The following is a 27,333-nucleotide window of genomic DNA, read 5'->3' as shown; positions in this document are numbered from 1 at the left end:
CTGCGGTCTGTCTGCTGATCTGATACTGTAATAAAGAGGAATGTATAATAACTGTTTAAAACGCAAAATGTACAACTTTCAGTAAATAACTATTTACATGCTTTGGACGTTTGTGTTGTTATAATGTACAGGGTAACTTCACATATAAAAACGAAGACGAGTAAAGTGATGTTTTATCATTAAAATCCGATAACGTCCATTGATTTAATAGAACGTTTGGGTATACCAACATGGCGGCGCGGTGGCTTCACAAGTGTGACGTCATGCGCAATCCAGTCATTTATATAGATCAGTGACTGAGACGCACTGCATGCGTCTTGCGGAAGAACATTGTAACCGGCGCTACTTCTCTCCGTTTAAGTCTATGGACGAGTCACCCAGGTTCTTTGCTACTCCGCACGCGGGTACCCGCCGGACTAAAATAATCCGAAAATAAACACTTATTATACGTGTACCATGGTGATTCATTATAAGACAAAAACACGGCTTGAAAGATTGATTCGTGATGTACTCGCTCATTATAAACATAACGTAAACATTTTGTAAGATTTGAACAAAAAAGTTGCAACACAACACTTTTAACTGATTCTCACTCTGCGTGTGTTTCGCACTGAATGGTCGGGCTAAGCGATGCAGGTACAGAGAAGTAGAAGAAGAGGATGACACCATTTGCTAAGCGGGGAGGTTTTCATTTTCTACCTTATTATTCATTTTAAACCACAAACTACGGAGTATGTTTTGGACATTATTTAACCTGGTCAAAGACGAACGAACATTTTAGAATAATTAAATTTCTTGCCCCAAGTTGTTGATTGAAAAACCTTTGCATTGTTTAGAAATGAGGAACACGTGATCTCACGCGGATTTCACTGTTACATGCTGTACAGTGTTAAACACAGTTATTCACTTCATATCCTTCATGCCAACTTTCAGTAAGGCTGCACTGCTGTATCTTTTAAGTGTGTGCTGTAATATGATTCCATGTTTACATGCTTATTTACAAACGAGTACGCGTGACCTCCCGTAATGCGGGATATCTGTTACATGTTGTACAGTGTTAGACCCAGTTATTCACTTTCTTATCCTTCATGGCAACTTTGAGTAATGCTGCACTGCGGGATCTGCTGTAATATCATTCCATATTGCTTACATGCAAGGCAATTCCATAGATTGCGCTTTACATGCGACACCATTTTTATGAGTGCTGCATTGTTTACACAGCCCGGGCATGGGGGTTAACACACAATATCATATCTACTCAGCTATTCTGCAATCCAAGTATCAGATATTATCAGGTTCTGGCAATCCAGCCAGATGCTACACTGATGATAGAAAAGGAATCTTTTACTGCATGTTGTGAAATTACATGAAGTTAGGACACAGTGTTATGCAAAGCTTTGACATCATGCCAAATGACATACAAAAACAAATTTTTTTTATTACATTTTATTTCTCAAATCCACATAAAAGTTACTTATTTTCTGTTTTGCATATATTTAACATAGTGGAAAAACAATGAGTTATCTTAAGCAATACAGTAACTTCAGCCTCTCACAAACTGCATCAGGAATAACATATTTTGAATGTGGTCAACACACATTTCACTATACAAAACTCTATGGGGTGGTTTCCCGGACAGGGATTATCTTAAGATAGGACTAGGCCTTAGTTTAATTAGGAAATATAACATGCCTTACTAAAAACATTACTGGTGTGCATCTTGAGGCAAAACAAAGGGCACTGATTTATTTTAAGATATGTCAGTGCAAGTTGTTCTCAGTTTGGACACCTCTTACATTTATTTTAGTCTAGGACTAGTCTAATCCCTGTCTGAGAAACCGCCCCTAAATAAATTTAATTATACAACATCATTTAATAATAAGTCTGTGATGACTATAGATGCAGACAATGATTACTTTTAATTTTAGAAACAGCTACTAAGCAGTTTACCTATCAAGAAGAAAAAAACTTGATTAATTGTTCAATAACTGATTTTTGCCAAATGTCTATTTTACTTTATAGCAACTAAATGCAATCATTGCATCATTGGTGTGGTTTAACTTCTACTAATGGTTTGGGTGTAATTCTGAATAGTTGTTTGAAAGTAGGCAGCAGTGTTCTTCTTTGGTTGAAATAACATGATGTAAGATTTTGGTACGAAATAGCTGAAGAGAATTCCATATATGCTGCTTATTTGGGCAAACGCATTCAAAAGCAGGACATATTTGCTTTTAAAAGTTAGATATATTGTATAGTATGTTATCCAGCTGAGATAGTACAAAAGTAAACTGAAGGTTATTATTTTGGCCTCATTGTAACTTTTTGGCAGATCTCTTCCCATGTAAGAAAATGAAATGCACAGGAAACCAAGAAACCAACTTATGAACAAAACTATGCTCATGGTTACAGTGTTTTTCCTTTCACAAATCAGCATAATTTGGTCATGAAAAGTTAATAAGTCCTTGACGGGATGGTCAGGTGAGACAGTTGCCCATAATACACATGAAATAAAGTGAACAGAAGTAGAAAACACAATGAAGAGCCACTGGCCATTGTGCTTTACCCACAAGCTGTGCAATATAGGGAACCCTGCAGCCATTTTAAATACACAGACAATTTGAAAGGAACGGACGGTTAAACAGGATAGACAGATAGTGAAAAAAAATGAAAACATGAAATTTCTTAGGATACAATGTACAGATGTGGGTTGTCCAAAGAAAAAGAACACACTTATGCTAGACATTACTAAACACCCTAACATAAGGAAACACATGTTGCCACCAGCAGATCTCACCACTGGTGTGTTATAATTGTAGGCAAACAGACAAAAGATGAAAATGAGCAGAGTTATCAGACATACAGTAGAAAATATGACAAGAATGGAGGAGATTTCTGTGAACTGAAGATAGACGACAGAACGTCTCTTACATGTTGTGCTGCCTTCATCAGACCATTCACTCTCGGCACATGGATAACAGGTATAAGGGTTCCCTGGGAAATACATCAATAACAAAATATGAACATATAGCAATACAACCAAAACCAGTTGGTCTTGTTCAACACTCACTGGATTCAATCAAATGTTAATCTCACGTCATCACCAACACGCACCTACAAAAGGATGTAAATCACAACCCAACTCAGAATATGTTTTGTATTTTAATATGTTGGTGTTATCTTACACAACAGAGAGAATGTCAGCTGCGCAGATGTGCTTTGGAATGCAGAATTCATTAGTTGTCATGGTAATCATGCATTGTGGAAAAGTATGATTGACAGGTTACCTGAGTGCACACCCGAGTCTAACCTGCTTTTACATTTACACAAACCATGCCACAGTTCCATAGCAACCGAGCTCAGGAGCACCTCCTACAGGTAGTCCCAGGTTCGGTACCCCAGGCATGACAGCTTTCACATTACAAGATTTTCATGCGTACCGTAGCCAGTACATTGCCAGTCCAAAAACGCCCTAAGAACAATTATAAACTAGGCTTTCTTTTTTAATCAAAATAAGCTTCTTTAACTCTTTCCCCACCAGTGTTTAAAAAAAGATTCCTAGCCAGCGCCAGCCTTTTTTTATAATTTTCACAAAAGTGTAATGCCTTCCAGAAAATGTTTTTCTTTAAATATATGAACATACAATATATCAAATGAAAGAAAAAACCCTCTGCTTTAAAAAAAAACCTGTTTCATCCTACCTTAATTTGTTCTTTTTTTATCTTTTTACCTCTCAATTATGGGTAGTTTTCTTAACAAAAAAAAATTCAGGTATCCATTGCCGATGCAGTTGCTTTGAAATTTACTATGTAATGCTTTTTATTCTACTAGATTTAGTGCCGGTCCTTCCTATACGTAAATTACGCACTTTGCATAGGGCCAGTGCACCCCTAGGGGGCCCCATTGATCTCAAAATAATTTAAATACCATCAGTGTTGGGAAGTAGTTAACTACAAGTAGCGACGCTTAACTAAATTTTTTTGTAGCTTTACGGTAGTTCAACTACTTTTTAAACAGCTTTAACAGTAGTTAAATACTTTTTCCAGCATGTAGTTGTAACCCTATAGTAAGACACAATGGCGCTATTAATAAATGAAACAGTACGTCCTGTGCCCTCAGCTGCTTGAATGTTGAATTCTTGCTGAATTTTCTCCTTTAGTATACAAGCAGAAATTATAAGTGACGCGGTGCCTCCAATTAAGAGATCTGTACACACAAGAATTTGTAATACACTACATCTCTTAATAAAATCAATAAAGTTGAACTAAGTGTCTCTGTGTAGACTTATTTCCTTAAATAATTTCTACAACAAGGTAATTAGAAAAGATGAAACACCGGTTTATTTGTTTACATTCTCAAATGTCCACAAATTAAATGGTTATCAAACAAAACAAAACAAAACAAAACAATACAAAACAAAACAAAACAAAACAAAACAAAACAAAGAAAAGTACTCTCTAATACTTTCCTTTTTTTAAACTTTCAATATAACACGACCACAAGCTCTGCCCACATGCAAATCTTGTTCAAATACCGTGACGATTCTCTATTTGGAAAAACTGACCGAGAATTCGATTCAGTTCGAAGGAGCCGAGTAGGTAAATGACTCAATAGAACAATCTAGAAATGTAAACAATGCCCTTTTACATGTAACTCTAACTCCGCTTTCAAACGGATTTAAACTCTGCAATGAAACAAAATGTAAACCTAAAATTACAAATGTCTGAAACACACAGGTTAATAAAACATTACCCAGATTAATTTACATTTTCCAGTTCGACATTCAAATGTCTCTATACCAAGCGCTTGGATTTACGTTGGGGCCCTTTACGTTGGTGCACATTGAAATACGCTGAAAACCCGAGTGTATATAAATCACTTGAAGTTAGTACTCACAACCTCCACGCAATATGGCCGGAAAAATCCTCCGATACAGACCCAGGGTGCTCAACACTGCCAGGCCGCGAGTCCTCGCGGTTACGCACGGGCGAATCCACCAACACGACGAGCTTGCAGATCACACGAAAATGAAGGACGGCTGATAAACCTTGATGGTGGAGACGTTGCCAGACTCTTTCCTGGAAATATTTTTAAGGAATATTGCACATGGATGCTTCGGCTGCCGATGGGTCGGGTGTTTTCCCATCAGGTGATGTCCGTGTCGTTATCAGCGTGTGCAGAACTGTTACCACAACATGGCGCCCGCTGACCTCTGCGCCGACTTCGTAAACAGTCCCAAACCACAAAACTACAAGAAAACTGTCATACTATAAACCGAACGGAGAAGTAAGAACAGTTCTGGATATATGTTTACTCCTAATAGTTGTTATTAGTCATCGACCAACCGATCTCTGTCTCCGTCTATCTGAAGAGCTCCTTTTTTTTTCTTTTCCCCCGCTCTATATTCAAAAACAACAAACTTTATTTTTCCCTTGAAAACCTCCCACTTTCACTCTGATTGGTCATTTTCCAAGTCCATCAAATTACACATAACAGCTCATTGGATACAATATATATAACAAATATGATTCATTACCACTTACAGTAAGGCAGAAATAAACATATAAACATAACACAAACAAATTGTATTTTAATCTACAGTAGGTTACATCTTCCCCCCACCAAATATTCAGCATGCCCCCATGTCTGAACTGACAGTGACTCAAATCAATAACAAAAACATTACGTTTTATACATTTTTTCTTTGCAATCTGTAAACATTTTCAGAGAAGGCACAGCAGTCTTTACACACACACAATGCTTTTTGATTACACCACAATACATGTGTGCTAGGTATATGAGGTTCAGTGTTACAGTTGTGAGAAACAACACTTCGTTCTCTAATGGGTTTTCCCAACTCAGGATAGGTGAACCTCTCAGGAATTTTTCTTTGTCTGACAGACCTTCTTACCTGAGTATTATCATGCACATCAGACAGTTCAACAACAGGTGCCAATGGGACACTATCCTCAGGCATGTTAACCTCTTCACCATGTTGGTCAGATACCTCTTCACAAACCCCACAATCATTGTCACTCATTTCTTGTTCTATAGGCTCAACTTGGTTTTCTAGTACTGGCTCTACCCTCTGGTTTATTTGCCTGGAATTTTGGCACTCAACATCCAGAAGAGTAGAACCAGACCTTACAAAAGGACCATAGCCATACTCTGATTCTGAGTCAGATGATGACACTTCACTCTGCAAGAGGATGACAGACTTAGACATGCGCTCATCACACCCAGTACGCCTTCTCTTGGTCTTGCTCACCTTTGAAGAACCCAAGGTTTCACTCTCAACATTTACAGCTGCCCCCGGTTTCAGTGCTAAAAGACAGTTTCTGTGCAAAACCTTTTTAGGTCCATTTCCACTTTCGGGTAACAGCTCATAAACAGGCAGATTGGGCAACTGACGCTTTACCATATATGGCATTGAGTGCCACCGGTCTGCAAGCTTGTGCTTACCCTTTAACCCCAGATTCTGTATAAGGACCCTGTCTCCTGGACTCAAACTCTGACCACGCACCTTCTTATCATATCTAGTCTTGTTTGCCTCATTTGCACGACCAGATGCAGCAGTTGCCAATTCATAAGCAGAGTTCAGTTGTTGCCTCATTCTTTCTACATATTTCCCACAGGAAACTGGCAAACCATCATCAGACTGTACCCCAAAACAAACATCCACAGGCAACTTAGGCTCCCTCCCAAACATAAGGAAATACGGGGAATACCCAGTGGTCTCATTTTGGGTACAATTATAGGCATGAACCAAATGGGCTATGTGCTGACTCCACCTGGACTTCTGGTGCAGACTCAAAGTGCCAAGCATATTCAGAAGGGTTCTGTTAAACCTTTCCGGTTGCGGATCTCCCTGAGGATGGTAGGGAGAGGTGCGGGATTTCTTCACCCCCAACATGGTCAGCATCTCTTTGACCAAACGGCTCTCAAAGTCCCTGCCTTGATCAGAATGTATCCGATTTGGCAGACCATAATGAACAAAGTACCTCTCCCACAAGCACCTAGCTACTGTCAAAGCCTTCTGGTCTTTGCAAGGGAAAGCCTGAGCATACCGAGTAAAATGATCAGTTACTACCAACACATTTCCCACATTCTGAGTGTCTGGCTCAATGGACAAAAAATCGATACACACTAAGTCCAAGGGACCAGAGCTATGCATGTGTGACAAAGGCGCACTTCTCTGAGGTAAAGTTTTTCTCAAGATGCACCGGTTACATTTTTTACAGTAATCTTCAACTTCTGACTTCATCCGGGGCCAAAAAAAACCTGTCCCTCACTAATGCATAGGTCTTCTCAAAACCCAGATGCCCATTATCATCATGAAGGGATTTTAAGACAATAGGCCGAAACTCAGTTGGGAGCAATCTTTGTCGTCTCTCACGTCTGTCCGAGGCAATGACTACTCTGTACAAACAACCCTCATCAACTGACAATCTGTCCCATTCTTTCTTAAGGAGTTTCACATCAGGGTGATTTGACTCCACACTGCCTGCAGGGCGCTTCTGCTTTATTGCAGACCATATCAGCCCAAGGCACGGATCTGTTTTCTGTGCTGCACTTAAATCAATAGCTTGTAAGTCTGGTAATAAGCCAGGTGCCAAAAACACAGAGTTGCAAAACACATTCCCCTCACTCAAGGCAGAACCTATTCTTGCTGGATCCTCTGACTCCACAACCCTACATAGGGTGCTAACCCCAGCCGCCGAGATCTCATGCCAGCTTTCCTCAGCTTCAGGGCTGACACAGGGCCGTCTCGACAAAGCATCAGCATCAATGTTTTTCCTCCCCTGCCGATACTTTAGGCTAAACTGGTAAGTGGAAAGTGCTGCCAACCACCTGTGACCTGTTGCATCTAACTTAGCTGAAGTTAGAATGTAGGTAAGTGGGTTGTTATCTGTTCTGACCTCAAAGACAACCCCATAAAGGTATTCATGTAGCCTGTCAACTATTGCCCACTTTAAGGCCAGGAACTCTAGTTTATGTGCTGGGTAATTCTTTTCAGAACCAGACAGGCTTCTGCTAATAAATGCCACAGGTCTCAAACCCTCAGGGTGTTGCTGGTAGAGCACACCACCCAACCCATCCAAACTGGCATCAACATGCAAAACGTAAGGGAGTCGAGGATCAGCAAAAGCCAATACCGGCGCCTGGGTCAAGCGACATTTAAGTTCCTGAAAAGCCAGCTCACAACTATCGTCCCATCGAGAGCCAAAAGGGTCGGATGGCTTTGCTGTAAAGGCCTGCTCTTTGATGTTCTTTCCTTTCCGTTTCTGTGAGGAACAACCCGTAAGCAACTGATTTAGAGGTCTACATAGACTAGAATACCCTTTGACAAATCTGCGGTAATAGCCGCAAAACCCTTAAAAGGATCTTAACTGTGTAACTGTCTGGGGTCTTGGCCAGCCGACAACAGCTTCTATCTTAGAGGGATCAGTTGCTATGCCATCTTGTGACACTATGTGCCCTACATAAGTCACTGACGTCCTGCAAAACTGGCACTTATCCAATGAAAACTTCAAGCCCTCCTCTCTCAGACGGTCGAGGACCTTAAGCAAACGTTGATTATGCTCATCAAGGGTTTTACCGAACACAATCAGGTCATCTAGATAAACCAACACTTCCAGAAAGTTCATGTCACCGAGTGTCTTTTCCATAACTCTCTGGAAGGTGGCAGGAGCCCCACTAATCCCCTGAGGCATGGACTCAAACTGATAAAACCCAAGGGGGCATATAAATGCGGTCTTTTCTTTATCAGCTTCAGCCATGGGAATCTGATAATACCCACTTCTCAGGTCTAAAACACTAAACCACTTGCTCCCTGATAGGCTGTGTAGGGCATCATCAATACGAGGGACAGTGTATTGATCTGGTATCGTACGTTTATTCAAAGTTCGATAGTCAACACACATACGGATCTTTCCCGACTTCTTACGCACCACCACAATAGGAGAAGCATGAGGGCTTCGTGATTCAGAAATGATACCACATTTTTGCAACTCAATTAGATGATTTCTTACATCTTGCAAATCTCCCAGAGGTAAACGCCTAGAACGCTCGCGAAAAGGTGTGGAATCAGTGAGGCGTATTTCATGCTTAGTACTTTTAGAACGCCCAACATTCATGACAGGAAAATACGTCACGTCGCTCAAGCAATTTCTCACACAACTGCTGCTTAGCATTCTCAGGCAACGGAGAATTCCCAAAGTCAAATGATTCAGGTGTAATAGTATCGGGCAAAGGAGCTTCTACTTCAGTGGGTTGTTGCACAATGTCCACGGGAAAAATATGAGCAAGTTTAGCGCCCCGTTTCAGATGCACATCTTTGGACGAAACATTGCGTACAGTGACAGTCAAACAGTGATTTGATAACACAGAGATGGGCGCCACTTCAGGTCTTACTAGCAAATCATCTGAAACACTGGAATTATCTGGCTGGTCAATCAGCAAGTGCATGTCTGTAGGTTTTACCAAGAACTTAGGCTTACCCTGAATCTGACAGGACTCTCCAGGCGTCAAAGCAATTGGTTTACGATGAGTGAACCAAACCGTACCTCTCCTGTCACTATCATCACATGAGCTCTGCACCTTTTCAAGGTTTTCATAAACTTCCCTAACTACAGGATGTATAGATAGAGTATATAAAAACCTGTCACCTAATTTCTGTCGGCACGTTTCAAACAAACCTCTCACAAGATTAGTATTTGTGCCCACCAAAATGCCTACTTTAGTCTCCTGCTGAGGATCCGGACAAACCAGTGCGAGAGTCTCAACAGTTTGAGGTATGCCTACCACATTTTCAGTGAACTCCAAACTAAGGGGCAGATAACCATCATAAGGGTACTGATGTGAGCTCAAACCCCATATTTCAAGGTTTTCCAGAGGCTGTATTGGCAAATGTCTTAAATATGCATCATAGAAACTTCGATACAGGATGGTGACCTGAGACCCACTATCAAGTAAGGCTTTAGCATACACCCCTTCAATCTGAACAGGTACCTCAGATGTTGGTCCAATAAGACCAGACGGGATGTTTGTGGGACTCGAAACTGTTTGGCCAGAGTAGGAATTGGAACATGGTTTAAAAGGAGCTCTGTGTCGTTCCTCCACAGGGCTCCCTAGAAGTTTCCCGACAATCTACTCTGACTAATCAGCTTCTGATTTACTTTTCTCAGGTTCTCGCTACCCTGACACTCTCTCTTTGTGTGGCCGTCTTCACCACATTTATAACAGAATATTCCAGCCCTCAACACAGTAGACTGACTTCTCGTTTTGGGAGCTTCAACGGTTCTAGCATCAGCCACATTACACACGGGTCCAGATACTCTGATAGAGGGTCCAATTTCTGATTTCTCTGACACTGCCTTTAACAGCTTGCTCACCTGTGTGGAAAGTTCACTCACCTCTTTCTTCAAACTGCTCAATTCAGACACAGAAGAAACCTGGGGCACCGCAGCAGCAGTGATGACTGCTTTTCCTCCATCCCTAGCCTTAATCCATTCTTCTTCCTCTCTTACTTCCCGCAGTAACTCTGAAAAACTAGGGGGATCACGCAAAAGGTAAGTCGATCTCAGCCGCAGAGCCACCATATCAGTAGTGCGTGCACCCTTAACAACCTGTTCCATGCGCATACGATTCAAATCCGCAGCTACGATCCCTCCTTTTACCAGCATGCGATGAAGGATCTTGTCTAGTCTATAAAGAAATTCTGAGAGTTTTTCATTTTCTTTTTGGTAAGTACTTTTGAACTTTGCCAGAAGGTCTGAGTTACTTTCAGTAGTGCCATAGGCAGTCTCTAGTGCCCCCAAATAATCAGCAGCGGTGGCAGCTGGACTACTGACCTTAAGAAAACGAACTACATCAGATGCAGGTCCGCGCAAGCTCTCAACTATGCGCTGCCTTTTTACAGAGTCACCACACTGCCACTCGCTGACCATTTGCATTGCCTGCTCAATCCAAGAGTCATACTCTTCCTCACCAGCAGGTACAGGTTTCACTCCTGAAAACACTCTCAGTCTCCGGTACCCCAAGGGGTCACTTGGCACATTAATACATTTCTCGACTAAACGGTCAATAGCATTTACCAAATCAGTACTCACAGTTACGTTAGGGGACTGACCTGGCTCTAGCATAGACTTGACATCCTCTATTGACTTGCCTTCTTCCTGCAGCAATGACATGAGTTTAGCTTGAAAAGCAGTCTCCCGCACAGGAGCCTCTACTGTGACCACAGTTCCAATCAGGTGCACTGCCCAGGGTCCCACTATGTCCGGAATCCCTATCTCAGCCGGTGTTACATCTGAATTAACATCATTGCTGGTCTCAACCAACAGAAACAGCTTGGTTCCTGTACTATCTCCCCGTCTACCATGAATTTTGGTACGACCGAATACTTTTACTGTGTTAAGCACATCAGTCAGAGTCTCATCTTTTACATCTATAGGGACATTGCTGAGTATCACACAGTGTGAGGGTTCTATCTGAGCCTCACGAGCCCAGACAACAGCTTGGGCAAGATCCATTTCTGATAAAAATAACCAAAACAAAAATAAAATATATATATATATATATATATATATATATATATCAGTACCAGATAACCCACTGTATTTAGAAATGTAAAGAGAAAACGATCCCAGCGGTGCCTCCACTTATGTAACCCTATAGTAAGACACAATGGCGCTATTAATAAATGAAACAGTACGTCCTGTGCCCTCAGCTGCTTGAATGTTGAATTCTTGCTGAATTTTCTCCTTTAGTATACAAGCAGAAATTATAAGTGACGCGGTGCCTCCAATTAAGAGATCTGTACACACAAGAATTTGTAATACACTACATCTCTTAATAAAATCAATAAAGTTGAACTAAGTGTCTCTGTGTAGACTTATTTCCTTAAATAATTTCTACAACAAGGTAATTAGAAAAGATGAAACACCGGTTTATTTGTTTACATTCTCAAATGTCCACAAATTAAATGGTTATCAAACAAAACAAAACAAAACAAAACAATACAAAACAAAACAAAACAAAACAAAACAAAACAAAGAAAAGTACTCTCTAATACTTTCCTTTTTTTAAACTTTCAATATAACACGACCACAAGCTCTGCCCACATGCAAATCTTGTTCAAATACCGTGACGATTCTCTATTTGGAAAAACTGACCGAGAATTCGATTCAGTTCGAAGGAGCCGAGTAGGTAAATGACTCAATAGAACAATCTAGAAATGTAAACAATGCCCTTTTACATGTAACTCTAACTCCGCTTTCAAACGGATTTAAACTCTGCAATGAAACAAAATGTAAACCTAAAATTACAAATGTCTGAAACACACAGGTTAATAAAACATTACCCAGATTAATTTACATTTTCCAGTTCGACATTCAAATGTCTCTATACCAAGCGCTTGGATTTACGTTGGGGCCCTTTACGTTGGTGCACATTGAAATACGCTGAAAACCCGAGTGTATATAAATCACTTGAAGTTAGTACTCACAACCTCCACGCAATATGGCCGGAAAAATCCTCCGATACAGACCCAGGGTGCTCAACACTGCCAGGCCGCGAGTCCTCGCGGTTACGCACGGGCGAATCCACCAACACGACGAGCTTGCAGATCACACGAAAATGAAGGACGGCTGATAAACCTTGATGGTGGAGACGTTGCCAGACTCTTTCCTGGAAATATTTTTAAGGAATATTGCACATGGATGCTTCGGCTGCCGATGGGTCGGGTGTTTTCCCATCAGGTGATGTCCGTGTCGTTATCAGCGTGTGCAGAACTGTTACCACAACATGGCGCCCGCTGACCTCTGCGCCGACTTCGTAAACAGTCCCAAACCACAAAACTACAAGAAAACTGTCATACTATAAACCGAACGGAGAAGTAAGAACAGTTCTGGATATATGTTTACTCCTAATAGTTGTTATTAGTCATCGACCAACCGATCTCTGTCTCCGTCTATCTGAAGAGCTCCTTTTTTTTTCTTTTCCCCCGCTCTATATTCAAAAACAACAAACTTTATTTTTCCCTTGAAAACCTCCCACTTTCACTCTGATTGGTCATTTTCCAAGTCCATCAAATTACACATAACAGCTCATTGGATACAATATATATAACAAATATGATTCATTACCACTTACAGTAAGGCAGAAATAAACATATAAACATAACACAAATAAACAAATTGTATTTTAATCTACAGTAGGTTACATCGTGATTTCACGAGTTCACACTTACAAATAATTCTGAACAGGGTTATTAATATGCGTATTTTGCGTGCTGTCCGAGGAAAGGGCTCCAAGCTCGTTAATGGCCTGAGCCTGGAGCGCCTCCTGGCGGGGAGAGGGTTCCGGGCTCGGCCTTAGGCCCGAACCCAGAATAATCCCCCTGTTCGGGTTAGTAAGGTGACTAGGCAAATCGTGCGGAAAAGGGGAGGTGGAGGGATGCTGAAACTATCAAAGAATGAGGGTGAGTTGATTTTCAGTTTATATAGGTTTCTGTTGATGCCGATCAGATGAAGACCTGATTGCTGATTGTCGACAGCTGGTCATAGTTACAAGGTAATTGGGTTGATTATTTGAACGTGCTCCTCCCGAACTTTGTTAATAAAACATCATTTCACGAGTTCACACCTACAAATAATTCTGAACAGGGTTATTAATATGCGTATTTGGCATGCTGTCAGAGGAAAGGGCTCCGAGCTTGTTAATGGCCTGAGCCCGGAGCGCCTCCTGGCGGGGAGAGGGTTCCGGGCTCAGCCTTAGGCCCGAACCCAGAATAATCCCCCAAAAGATCGCAATACTGGCATCGGACAGCAGCCGGGAACAGTGTAGATGCCCCCCAAAAAGCGGAATGTGAAATGGCGGTAATCGGGGCTCCTGCGGAAGCAGGGGAAACATCACTGCTGCGGCAGTGGCGAATTTGTGAAATTTGGGGCTCCTGCAGGAGCAGTACAGACATCACTGCTGCGGCAGTTGAGAATTTGTGAAAATTAGAGCTCCTGCGGGAGCAGAGGAAACATCACTGCTGCGGTAGTGGAGAAATTGTGAAAATTAGGGCTCCTGCGGGAGCAGAGGAAACATCACTGCTGCGGCAGTGGAAAATTTGCGATAGGTAGGGCTCCTGCGGGAGCAGTACAGACATCACTGCTGCGGCAGTGGAGAAATTGTGAAAATTAGGGCTCTTGTGGGAGCAGAGGAGACAGTACTGTGATGGCAGTAGAGATTAGTGGAAAGCAGGGCTCCTGCGGGAGCAGAGGAAATGGCACCGCTGTGAAAATAGGGTTCCGGCGAGGGCAAGGGAAACATCACTGCTGCGGCAGTGGAGGAAAATTGTGGAAAGCAGGGCTCCTGCGGGAGCAGAGGAAACATCACTGCTGTGGTCTGATAGTTTATGTGGTCTTGGAGCTGGTGGGATCCACTGATGAAGGTTCGTTGAGGTTCTCTGATGTTGGAGCGATTCAATCGAATGTAGGTTTTGGAGAAGAGGTCTGCTGGGAAGCCAGATAGGAGTAGGACAGATTTAAGGTGTTTTGGAACCGGAAGCATGTAACCCGGCGATTTGAGTCATCTGTGAAGAGTGGGTTTGATGTGGATCTAGCCTGGGAGTCGCTGGAATGTAGATATGCTAGGAGAGTCTGGTATGGTTGAATTGGTGTTTGGAAGTTGAAGATGTAAATGGAATGGCCTATTCTCATTTGGTCCGTCTTGCTTTGTTTGATGGAATAAGAAATGGTATCGTTGTCCAGAAGTGATAGATCTGAAACTGTTGGGTGATTATTTGGATTGAAGTTGCAAGTGATGGCCAGAATGAACATTGCGTAGAGTATGAGGGTAGTGTTAGTGGAGTGGAAATCTCGACAAAGGGTGGAGATGCATATGGTGAGTATTTCTAAGGTTACTGGCTGTCTTGCATCAGGACGGGTGGGTTCTTTGGATTCCTAACGAGCGTGGATGTCTGGGTGCTAGCTATTACTGGAGAGGGTGAGCCAAAAAGAAGTTTGTGGAAAATTTTGGATTCCACTTAGGTATCCTTTAATGGAGCTGGCTTTGAGGTTCTTGTGGGGATTGAGGTAGGATATGAATGAGATGGTGAGTAGGGACAAAATCAGGAAAAACAGGTTGTAAGAAGAATAGAAGGTCTTGAAGCTCCTTCAAGGGGTTGGGTAGGTTTGTAGGATTCTGGGGGATACAGCTTGGAGGATGGTATCTAAAGAGGCATTTGAGGTGGGGGTTTCAAGAGAAGATGCACTGGTTCCAATTTCCTTGGCTAATTCAGAATTTCAGTTTTACTTTAATTGTGACATGCTGATACATGCTTTGGCCGATTCCAATTTTATTTCTAAGAACTATGATTGATGGCAATAGGCTACAAACAAAATCTGCTTCTTTAATAGAACATTATTTATCAATAAATAATTTATTTAATATTGCACTTTCATCCATGTTGAATTAAATGACATGATCTTTTATTTGAAAAGATCTCAAAGTGCTCTTAAGTTTAGTCAGGCTCAGTGACGTTATTTATCAGCCGCATTAAATGTCCAAATATCAGTTGGACGGCTGTGGTTAGAAGTAAAGTTCCTAGTTAGTATAACATGTAGACTTGGGTAGATCATGCTTTTAAACAAATAAGCATGCAGTGATTTCTATAACCGTAATCTAAATATAAACAAAGTTTTAGGTTGTAAACAGAATTGAAGCGCTGTTTTTGGAAAACTACGCAGTACTACGAGCTTTAAGACACTGGGGAATCCCTGGAATGAGTGACGTAGAAGGAAACTTGCGAATGAAAGATGAATCTTGGATTTAAACAACAGAGAACTAAAACATGACAACAAAAGCTTTAGATGTGATGTATGTAGTTTACAGCAATAAGAGGAAATAAATCGATCTGAACAGATTAATTTGTCTTGACATCATTTACTTTATTGTTGAGCCAACATAGTTCAGCGACGGATGTGCGACAAAGTTGCTATGTTTTCGGGAAATAGTCATGACAAGCCAGCTGGCCTCTCCAACTATGCACGGTATGGTTGTTTAGCAGCGCGTTATGCCGTTGCTCGGGAAAAGCACCCCTGAGCACGGTACGCACACTAGCCAGCGGAACATCATCAATGTGTCACCTGCAGATGCGGGGCAGGAATCAATATGGGCTCGGGTTGTGTTCCTTATGTAAAACGATCGCGTTTCCCAGTATGGAATTAAATTGATGTAGCTGTTGGATAACAGGAGCTGCTTCCACTGCCAGTGTGCATGTGGCTTTGAAGTTATTTCTTGCGCAACTGGCAACATGATGTAAGTTACGAATTAATGTGTGCTGTGTATGTATGTCATACCGGTTTGATTTATAATTATAAGAAAACAAGGGGGAAAAGGTAGGGGCATCTGGGCATGCGCTTCTAGCGGAGGCAGCCTCGTGCTCGAGCCCGATGGTGGAGCCGCAGGCCACAGACAGGGGAAAGGGTTAGAAATTAGACGGAAAGGTTTGTGAAAGCAGGGCTATAACTCCGCTGGCGGAAACATGCTTGAGCTGGATGGGAAACCTGTATCGCTGGGATGTGTTGCATCGTGCAGTGCATGGCAGGCTGCTTTGGGGCGATCTTCGGAGCGAAAAAAAAAATTGATTGAGGCTTGGCGGCAGAATCTTGATCACAACCTGGACAGGCTGAAGGCCTGCTGGTGCGGTCTGACGAAACCGCTCTTGCGAGGATGGAAAAACTTTTGGTGAGTAGAGATGTAGCTTTGTGATCTTTCCTTGTTTAGTTTGTGGCTTTGCGGTGGGGTGTGCATTTTGTAGATGGAAGAGTTGTTTGGAGAGAGATGTGAAGATTGTGGAACTTCTTAGAGAAGATGTTGGGTTGGTTGATGTTTGTCTTAAGGTTAAGCAATGTACAATTCAACCTGAAACTATCAAAGAATGAGGGTGAGCTGATTTTCAGTCTATATAGGTTTCTGTTGATGTCGATCAGGTGAAGACCTTATTGCTGATTGTTGACAGCTGGTCATAGTTACAAGGTAATTAGGTTGATTATTTGAACGTGCTCCTCCCGAACTTTGTTAATAAAACATCATGTAGTGCAACCAAAAGCTACATTCATTGCGTTGTGCCTCCTCCACACTGACTGAGCACAGCAGCGTCGTTTTCTCTTCTAAATCACAAACTCAAATTTTTCTTTAATGCCATCTATTGTTCTGTCACACGTCTTTGCAGAGATCGCCTGATGATTTCGTACATAACGTACGGGAGGAACTTACGTCCACACGCACTCATCTCATATTATAATGTCCATGATGGACCGAAGTATGACGGCAGGATCTGAAGATGTAGAGATTAATTGCCCATGGTCATATTTGTCCAAGTTCATGTCTCTTAAAAAACAAACAGCAACCCATTTGTCAGTCTGACTCTGCGTTGAAAACTTCAAGCACATAGAATTAAGTAAGAGCCATTTTAAATGAATCCTCACGCTTTTTTGCTTCTTTATCAAATGTTTATTTAGATTTTAAGTGGAGTGATGAATCCGTGTTTTTCCATTATTCCAGAATCTAATCTGTCCTGACAATGTTTTGAAACAAACCTATGAGAACACTAACACGTTGTGTTTAACCCACTGCTTTAGCATCTGTCAATCAAACAGAAAAGGTAATTCAAAAAAAAAAAAAAATGCTCTATTATTATTATGGTTTTTTTTACTATACATTATCAATTTTAAAATGTTTCAGATAATAGAATCCAGAAAATAGAATACTAAAATCATAATTGTATTATATTACGTAGTTTTTAACCCCAAATCATTTTCTTAAGAAAATGTTTATTTAAATTATATATATTATATTATATTATAAAAATCTAAGTAGTTTAAAAGTAGCTAGCTACTTTTTAATAGTTACTTGTAGTGTAGCTAACTATTTTTTCAGATGCGTAGCTTGGCTGTAGTTTAACTACTTTACTGATAAATAGCTTGTAGCTTAGTTAACTACAGTTTCAAAGTAGCTTCCCTAACACTGAATACCATTATACCAAATCAAAACGATTATTATTGTTAAATGTAAACAAGATGCTAGAATCGTAATCATTTGCAAACATGTGGATTTATGCTGGTTTTTAAAAATACTTAATGATTTCTTTAATCACTGATATGTACTAAGACAAAATACAGGCCGTTTCCCAATCCGAAGGCTGCAGCCTTCAGAGGTTTGCATTTGTAGGCTGCATATGTCATTAAAACGTATTTCAGAATATTAACAATTACAAAGTTGACAATTCTTAGTTAATTGTAAATTATTATACTCATGACTTGCGAAGGAAACGCTCATTTAACTTAACCTTGAGCTTGGCCCTCCGGAGGTTGCAGCCTTCGGATTGAGAAACGGTTGCAGGGCATGATGTAGGAGAGTGATGTCCTAACGATGCGCATATCATATGCCCACCATGGCTTCAAAACAGAGCTATCCATCTGGAGCAGAATAAAGGGAAAAAACTTGGAAGCAAGGGAATAAGAGAAAAGTATGTGTTTGTAATATTTTAAAGTTTTGTTAGTATTGCCAAACAAAGCAATGCACTATTTTAAAAAAAATATTCCAATACAGATTTCCAAATTCAAATTTCTAAATAGTTTCGTTTGCTATGTTAATTTTGGGACCGATATGCCAGAGAAATGACATCAATGATCCAATGAGCAAGCCTCTGCTTGGAGACAGCCTTCCCCTGCTGCTGACTTCCAAAACAAACAAAGAGCTTATCAGATCAGTGGGTCACCACTATCAGAAAGGGTCTGGAGGTTCACTACCTGATCTCTAAAAGGAGTGGTAGGTACCTTGATAGAAGTGAGCGCGATAAGGAGGGCTGTCTTCTGAGAGAGGGCACTGAGCTCGACTGATTTCAAGAGCTCAAAAGGAGGTTTCTGAAGTCCAGAAGGACAAAAGAAAGATCCCAAGAGGGGATGAGGCTAGACCTAAGAGGATTCCCTAACGATTTCCCATCCAGTAATACATGGTGTGTTGAAACAGCTGCCACATAAACCTTAAGTGTAAAGGGGGACAAATGTTTATCCAACCTTTCCTGGAGAAAGGTAAGCATGGATAATACTGGACACCTCTGTGGGTCCTCATCACGGGAGGAGCACCAATCCACGAAAAGATGCCATTTGAGATCATAGGGCCACCTAGCAGAAGGGGCTCCAGCCTTGGTGATGGTATTCACCACAGCTGTTGAGGTTGAGCTGTGCCTCCCCGAATTGAGCCCAGATTAGCTGGATCACCTGAGGATGGAGTCCACACCTACCGTGAGAACACATTCGCCGCACACTTGAGGTCGGCGGGGACATTAGTGGCACGTAGAGACTTGAGTCTCGGCTGACTCTATAAATGAAGGTGGTGGGCGAGCTGTGACATCCGGCGAGAGCGCATACTGCCTTGGCGGTTGTTATACGCTACTAGTTATAGTTATTTATAGTTATTGCACTTTTCCCAGTTGACCTGAAACCCCAGTCGATGATCCAGTATTGGTCGTACCACTGCTGAGCGGCCGGTCTTCTCTGCCTCTGCCATCAATTTATTCTTCCCCAGCAGTGCATGGCCGGCAGACGCAAAATCTGCATGCCAATATTCATTGGCCTCCCAGTTCGATGGTCATCGCCATCAATGTGCTTTTATTTCCTGTGTTTGAAAGCACATTAACTTTTTGTTTTCTCTTTGTGCTTTCATATCTCATGTCTTGACCCAACCCCTTGTTTCATGATTACATCCATGCATTTGGCAGACAGTTTTATCCAAAGTGAAGCTATACATGTAGTGAATATACTATTCACTGGGTTTGAACCTATGACCTTTTAAGCTGCTAACGCAATGCTCTGCCACTTAGCTATACAGAAGGAATTATCCAGTCTCATAATGATTAATTATCCAAACTAACTTATGTCTTTTTATTTTTATTCTGCGGTCTGCAAATAGGTTTTGTCCCTCACAAATGAACAGGTGGTAGTTAAAAAAGTCAAATATCAAGAAGGTACTTACGAGAATAATCCACATAGGTGTTTTGTGGGCATTTTATACACTGAAAACAGCAATCATTAAATCCCTCACGTTCCCTTGAATATCCATCCTCACATTCAACAGAGCAGTTTGAGAAAGGAACCTTTATAAAACAGGAAACTGTTTTAAACAGTTCTTGAAACAAAGAAACAAGTCAAGAAACAAAAATCTTTACTAAAATGTAGCTTACAAGGACGAATAACTTACTGTATTGTTATCCCAGGGCATAAGAGAGTTATTTATAGTAAAATATGTTTCTGGATACGTGTCAAATGTGCCCACCATCTCAATCCGTGGAGGTTTTGTTTTAGTGTGCCAGAGCACAACTGCATAGCTGACAGGTGAATCACCATTAAGATCATATTTCACCTCACGTCCATTGAGTGGAAAATCCAAATTCTTAATTTCTCTCAGAAGCTGTTATAATGAAAGTGAAAGTAAAACATAAAAAATATATAGGATAGGTATACTGGTACATATACATACAAAATATATACATAAACAAAAATATAAATGCTATTATAATAAAAATATTAAGTATTTAAAAATATAATTTATCATTTTTATGTGTCATTCAGGGTTTCCCGCAGCACTTTGCAGTTCGGACGACCCGCCTAAGCTGGGAAACCCTACCGCCTTACCTAGGTTGTCAAAAAAAAAAAAAAAAAAATTCGCTGTACAAAAGGCTGTCAAATGCATCTTGGAGAATAGCGTAGATGTGCTTCACACAGTGCGAGAGGGCGCGCATGCCACACGGCTGAAATGAGAGGTACACGTACACGTCTACATCATCTGCTTCAGTTTGTGTTAGTTTCACTTCATCACACAGCTAAGGTATTTGTTAAAAACATTTAATTTATAATCTAGTTTGTGTTCATTTTCTGTCATATTTTCTTCAAAATTAAGAATTTTATTTGAGTGTTTTTAATAAAAATATTGATTGCCAACGCCCCTGGACCCGCTCACCCGCCAAACCGTACCACCTTAACTAACAAATTTTCTGCGGGAAACCCTGGTCATTATATAGTTATATTTCTGAATTAAAATAGCAATTCACCCACCATGTACGGTTTAACTGTTATATTTTTGCTGCATTGATTTATTTTGCACTGCAGAACTTTATGTAATGCACGAGCAATGGAATGTATGGAAGAGTAGACACCAAATGCATATGACGGGTCTTCGTTAATAATTTGCTCTGCAGTCAACAATGCACCTTCCTTGCATTCTTGATTGCATATCTTACTCTGGACTTCATTCTTAACATTGCCATTATTAGGTGTGGCTTTGGCTTTATAAATGAACTTATCAAATCCAGGTAATGACATTGTTCTATCATTAATGCCAATAACGGTACCAATTTTCTCAATTCCTGGCTCCTTTGGAAGCTGCTGATGCATAGACCATCCTTGACCAGCAATCCAAACTTTGCCTTGAATGTTGTTTGCTATTGCAGCTCTTATAAAGTTTTCTACATACATTGCCACAGCATAAACCACAATGACATTAATGTTTTTGCTATTGATATTTTTAAGTGTCTGGTTGTAGTTTCCCCCTATTCTAATAGTGTCCTGATAGGCCAAGCAGATGCTAGTATTTTCAGTATACTTGTAAAACAGTTTTAGTCCATCTTCGCTGTAATTGTCTGGGCCTCCAAGAAAAGCAACCCAGTTCCACCCAAACCACTGTATGATGCGAATAATCATCTGTATCAAAACATTGCTGCTAGCGACTGTTCTTATTAATGTTGGATACTTAAGTTTATTACTCAATTCATAACTTGAAGCCCCATAATTCACCTGTAAGAGGGAAAGAAAATATTACATTATATTTCACTGAACATTATAACTCTTGCTCATGAATTTTTAGGACAATAAGGTAAAATTGTTAAAAGAAATTAGTTTATCAGTGTAACATTTAATTGATACATTTAATTGATATACACACAAAAAACCCACACACATACACATTGGCATATGTGGTTTACAGAGACAATTTCATAGATGCAATGCATTTTGCACTGTACAAACTGTATATTTTATTTCCCTAACCTACCCCAGTCCCAAACCCCAACCATCACAAAAACTTGTTGGCAGTCTTAAATCTATGAATTCTCATGAATTTGAAATGCATCTTGAAACTGATTTTATTCAAATAAATGTACGAATAATTTAGCTGAAAATTAAAATATTTTAATATTTATAGTAATTATAGAAAAAAAATGCTACAATTGCTTTAGTTTATAACTATCCCACACAAATAACACATTAGCACCCAAATGTGCGGTGGTTTGCGACCAATCCTGGACCAGCGTTTGCTGAATTGAGCTCTTTACAGTTGCCGTTTAAAATGTTGATGCCTAAAAGCATATTTCATGCGTTCCTCCACATGACTGGTTCGCAGCCATTGACCGGAAGGACACGTACTTTCATCTCTTGATACTCTCTTGACACAGGTCGTTTCTATGCCTTGCGTTCGAGGGGCGGGCATATCAGTACAATGTCTTACCTTTTGGGCTGTCTCTCTCACCTGTGTATTTACCACAGTAGTGGAGGGGGCTTTAAAAGCCCTGAGAGAGAAAGGTGTGCGCATTCTGATGTATCTAGAAGATTGGCTCATAATAGCTCAATCACGTCAAATGCTTTGCGATCACAGAGATTTAGCACCTAGCTTGTTTAGGTCTTTGGGTCAACTAGGAAAAGAGAAAACTCTGCCCCGTGCAGAGAATTTATTTTACATCTGTATAGAACTGGATTCGGTTGCTCTAACAGCATGTCTAACAAAAGCGCTTTTACAGTCCAACCTGACTTGCCTGAATACTTTCAAGAGCAAGAACGCGGTCCCGCTAAAACAATTTCAGAAGCTCCTGAGGCTTATGGCAGCAGATGTGACACCGCTCGGGCTGTTCCATATGAGACCGCTTCAACGTTGGCTTCATGACTGAGTACCGATGAGAGTGTGGCACAGCGAGCTGCACCGTGTCACTATTACACCGGCGTGCCAGCTAACCTTCGCTATGCAGTCAGACCCATAATTTCTCAGGGCCGATGTGCCTCTGAGACAGGTCTCCAGGCATGCTATTGTATGCACTGATGCCTCCACCATGGGTTGGGGAGCCACATACGATGGGCATGCAGCTTTGGGGGTCTTGACGGCACCCCAGCTGCATTGGCACATAAACTGCCTAGAACTACATGCTGACTCCACCCCAACTTGGTTCAGCTGATCTGTTTGCTTCTCCAGAGACAGCCCATTGTCACCTGTTTTATTTGTTAACCAACAATTCACTCTGTGTGGATGCACTGGCACACAGGCGGTTCTACACGGAGGCCAAGGGTGGCCCGTGCCTCTGTAGACATGTCCCTGGCCACCCCGTGCTGACCAAATAAAAAAGTATAAATTTATTTTGATTTTACACGCGAGCGCCAAAAGCAGGACTAATGCGACACAACGTTCTACACGGGCAAATTAGAGGGGCGCACCCAATCACTTTGGCCGCCTGCGGGTGCTGCTCGGCGAGTGTCTCAATTCGTTCCCAATCTCCCGATGTTGAGAATGTGTATGCAGGTTTGGGCACTTTAGCTCACTGGACATTGGGACACTGTTCACTTGTTCTCCTGTGACGTGGCTGCTTAAGCGCGTTGTCATTCACAGCTGTTACTCATCAAAAACCAGTGTAGCTGCCGATCCTGTTCCCCTAGGAATGTCTGTTCCCCCTTCTAGTCGATAAAGCGTTTCTGCCGACAGTGCAGGTACCTGAGAATATCTGCGTGTTTTTTATTTAAATTTTTTAGTATGGTATAGCATATTTACAGAGTTTGTACAACCTAACAGTGGCGGCTGGTCACTAGGGGGCGCTGGGGCGCCGCCCTCTTAAAGCTGGCCAGAGAGGAAAGCTACTTTAACATGTTACCAAAAAGTTACATATTTAGTGCAAATTAATACAAAATAAAATTATTTAGTTGTACTATTTCACTGTTATTCATGTTATAATTTATTTAAAACAATTAAAAATCAAAACTGAGTTCGTTGTGTGTGTGTCATGTTTGTGTGTCTGGGGCGCACCCCTAATGAGTGTCTATGTAGGTCAAGAAAAAGGGTAAAAACATGTGACCTGAGGCTGAGCTCTAAGTGGCTGGCTTCGGATGCACCCTGGGGTGCAGGACTGTGCGCCCCAGACCCTCCCACTTATGTTGTAAGCTAATCAATATTGCTTTTAATGTTTTTTTACCTCCTGTGATTGGATCGTTCTCAGAGTCTCATAACCCCGTTGGAGATTGCTGTGTAACTGACAGTACAGATCAGTGAAAGCAAATGAAATATCTTGAGATGAAGGAAAATATGCTTTTATCCTTACAAAATCACCCTATACTAAGGTATTTAATTGATGAATAAATAAAGGATTAAGAAGCTTGGACCAGATCGACCAACGGAGTCAAAAGATGGCAGTCTGTGTGCTCCACCACTTCTCATGGCAAACGCAGTTGGCTAGCTGGATATCATGTAAGTCTTGAGTTTTATTTTTTCCCTGTTTGCTGTTTGAAATTCTGAATGCGTGATAGACGTGCAGGACATGAACTTTTGTGGCGCGTTTGAGCTTGTGTTGCTTGGACATAATGGGAGCGAGAGCTTATATAATCCGGTATATTCCGTGGCTTGATCAACTTTGTTGTTAGTTTTGTTGTTGTAGAGTTTAAAAAAGCACCCACGAGAAAACCACTGTTTTTAAGGAAACTTCACGAACCGTGCATATTGAGCTGATGGACTGTATGTACTTAGTCTGTTGTGAGGGGAAAATGTGCTTGTAATATTGCTATAAAAGCAAAAAGAAACGTACGAGCCCGTGATTAGGCAACTTTAGTGTCTCTTTTTGTGTGTGTTCGGTCGCGTTAAACGAAAAGTCTTTGACGAAGAAAATTTAAGCAGGATAAAGAAAAATCTGAACGCCATTTTGGTAGATTGCCCATACAACTCAACTTGAGAATGTAATTCCTAGGCATGTCCAGTTGGTGGCAGTGTGTTGCTCAAATGACGCCCTGGTTTCTAAACATTCTCGCGATATTTTGATGTCATACACTGATTGGTCTGCGCATGGCTGCTGAAGTTAAACACTACAGGAGCGCTGCAACAAGACGCCTGTCTAAGGTAAAGATACAAAATCTAATGACAAGTGTCTGCATTAATCTGCCTTCATGCGTTTATTACACAAGATGGTTTCAGATGAGTTTAGTTCAATTCAGATTTTTACATGTTTATTGATATTTTAATCGCAGTAGTGTTTTGAATTTGTTCATATTTGCCTGTTCAGCATAAGCTCGCATGTTTTATTGGCTCCACTGTCACTGTGAGAAAAAACATTAATTCATCTGCTTCATGTGATGGTAAAGTGATGCACGGTCTCCGTTTATCTGTTCTCTAAACAAATGAATAAACACATTTGACTTGTATGCTCGTCTTGTAAGTTTATGATTAGAAATGGACATGTGAACGAAAATGAAAATAATTAAAACATGAAATGACGGATAATAACTGACTGCGAAGGACTCTTTACAACATTGTTTTTTAAAAAAAAGACGGAGATTGAAAAAGTCTATCGCAACCTCTCTCTGTGTGTGTGTGTGTGTGAATGATTACCTTGATATTAGTTCATTACAGTTTCATAGTACATTTATTTCGTGCGTTTGATTTTAACTGTAACATTTGCAGCATTTTAGCTAAGTAGTAGCCTAATGATACTCATCACCTGATAAATGGCTATTAAGAGTACTGCATTACTACAGTAAAAGTTTGATTTTGAGTGTGTTTTAAATCAATTGATTTAAAACTGCGGTGCTTAAATATGTGTACAAATGTTACGTTTTTGTGACCATGTGCACAGCAAAATTACTAAATCTTAAAATATATAATTTTATTTTTTTAATGGACCACTCAGCGACAACCAACCTCTTCCTTAAACTTTTATCTTACATTATTAAAACTTTTAATTCGCAAACATTTTTAAAATATAGTACTCAAAATACTCTTCTATAGGACCAGTTATGTCTGGCTCTCTTTTTAAGGTTTTTTTTCTCGCTAGGACTTTTCCCAGTGTGATTTCCTCTTTAGATTCTAACTTACATTACGTTACACTACAAACACATTGCATTATTACTCCGTTCACTAGTAGAGATTAATTTAGCTGCTATACTTTGTTGTCCTGTGATTTTTCAGCTTTATCTTTTTTTATTTATGTAAAGCTGTTTTGCACCAATTTTAAACAACTGTAAAAAGCATTAGGGTACGAACACCAAACCACTCGGTGAGTAGTACAGTTTTGAAAATGAACGTTAAGTGTTGTTTTAATGACATGTTTGTGCATGGTCATTGACTTCCATTCTGAAGCAGTCAAGAGACGCTTCTAAACGAGTCAAAAAGTCAAGACACGACCCATTGTCAAAATTTCAGTGTCCATCACTGTAGTTCATCCAAAACAAACCAGAAATGAGACTCAAAGTGTTAAATACCGGAAATTATCCTTTAAGTCTTTCCCTCTGTCTTTACATTTAGCATTTAAACAGTCATGGTCATTTTATTTTCACCTTTCAGTAGTTCTGTATAACAGCTAAAAAATAAAGTTATTTACCATTGGTATAAGATCCATTGTGAGCACTTGAGCAACAGTTATAGTTCTTGAGCTTCCATATGGTCCTGTTAAAGCAATGACTTTAGACTGATGGCTGTTGAGTTTTTCTCTAGGTTTTATTGATCCATTCTGTGACATAAAATGTAAGACTGAAGGGAAATTCTTAGTGTCAGAACAATGGTCAAAAATGTCATAGCCCAGAGAAACATTGGGCAGCAACGTGGTGGAGTTATTTATTTCCTCAACAGCATATCTCATTACTTGGAACATAAAATAGCCAGATTTTGTGAAAGTGTGCCTAGAAAACATAAGGAAGTTAATTGCACAATTTGTTTAATCTTAGGAACTTTTATTTAAACGAAAAACAAATATCATGCTTCAATTTAAAATACTACCTAGTGATATATCCATAGAATCAGAGTGTGAAAAATATCCAATTGATCATAGGTATCAAATTCACTGTATAAAATATTAAATATCCTAGCTTACCGTTTACATTCCGTAGCCTCTGGGGAGAACCTGGATGTCGTCTGTACAACTTCATGTACAGGGAAAAGGCCACCCAGTAAATAATCTCCATCTAAGCTGAACTCAGATGTTGAACAAGAAACTTTGAAAAAGACAGTAAAGACCACAAGGAAAGTGCAAATGTGATTCAGAAGCAT

General features: G+C 40.6%; 1 protein-coding gene across 1 annotated transcript; it reads right to left on the bottom strand.

Moving 5' to 3' along the window:
- Window positions 1-2,056: 2,056 nt before the first annotated feature.
- LOC135779960 (taste receptor type 1 member 1-like) lies at window positions 2,057-27,333 on the bottom strand. Its single transcript, XM_065290896.1, has 6 exons — window positions 27,158-27,333; window positions 26,669-26,966; window positions 21,108-21,845; window positions 20,254-20,463; window positions 20,029-20,149; window positions 2,057-2,991 (listed from the first exon to the last, which is right to left on the bottom strand). Exons 1-6 carry the CDS (start codon window positions 27,331-27,333, stop codon window positions 2,057-2,059), a joined length of 2,478 nt encoding a protein of 825 aa, XP_065146968.1.

This window comes from Paramisgurnus dabryanus, chromosome 19 (assembly GCF_030506205.2).
Source record: "Paramisgurnus dabryanus chromosome 19, PD_genome_1.1, whole genome shotgun sequence".
NCBI lineage: Eukaryota > Metazoa > Chordata > Actinopteri > Cypriniformes > Cobitidae > Paramisgurnus > Paramisgurnus dabryanus.
Note: the sequence above shows the minus strand (reverse complement) of the source record. Positions and strands in the feature narration are given on the sequence as shown.

What these genes read in the sequence shown, in the direction of transcription:
- LOC135779960 (XM_065290896.1), bottom strand. Translation starts at nt 27,333, where the DNA reads ATGCTTCTGAATCACATTTGCACTTTCCTTGTGGTCTTTACTGTCTTT. An exon ending in CAATGGATCTTATACCAATG is followed by an intron (nt 21,846 to 26,668) that starts GTAAATAACTTT and finishes TCCCTCTTACAG; the next exon opens with GTGAATTATGGGGCTTCAAG. An exon ending in TAACAGTTAAACCGTACATG is followed by an intron (nt 20,464 to 21,107) that starts GTGGGTGAATTG and finishes TCATTATAACAG; the next exon opens with CTTCTGAGAGAAATTAAGAA.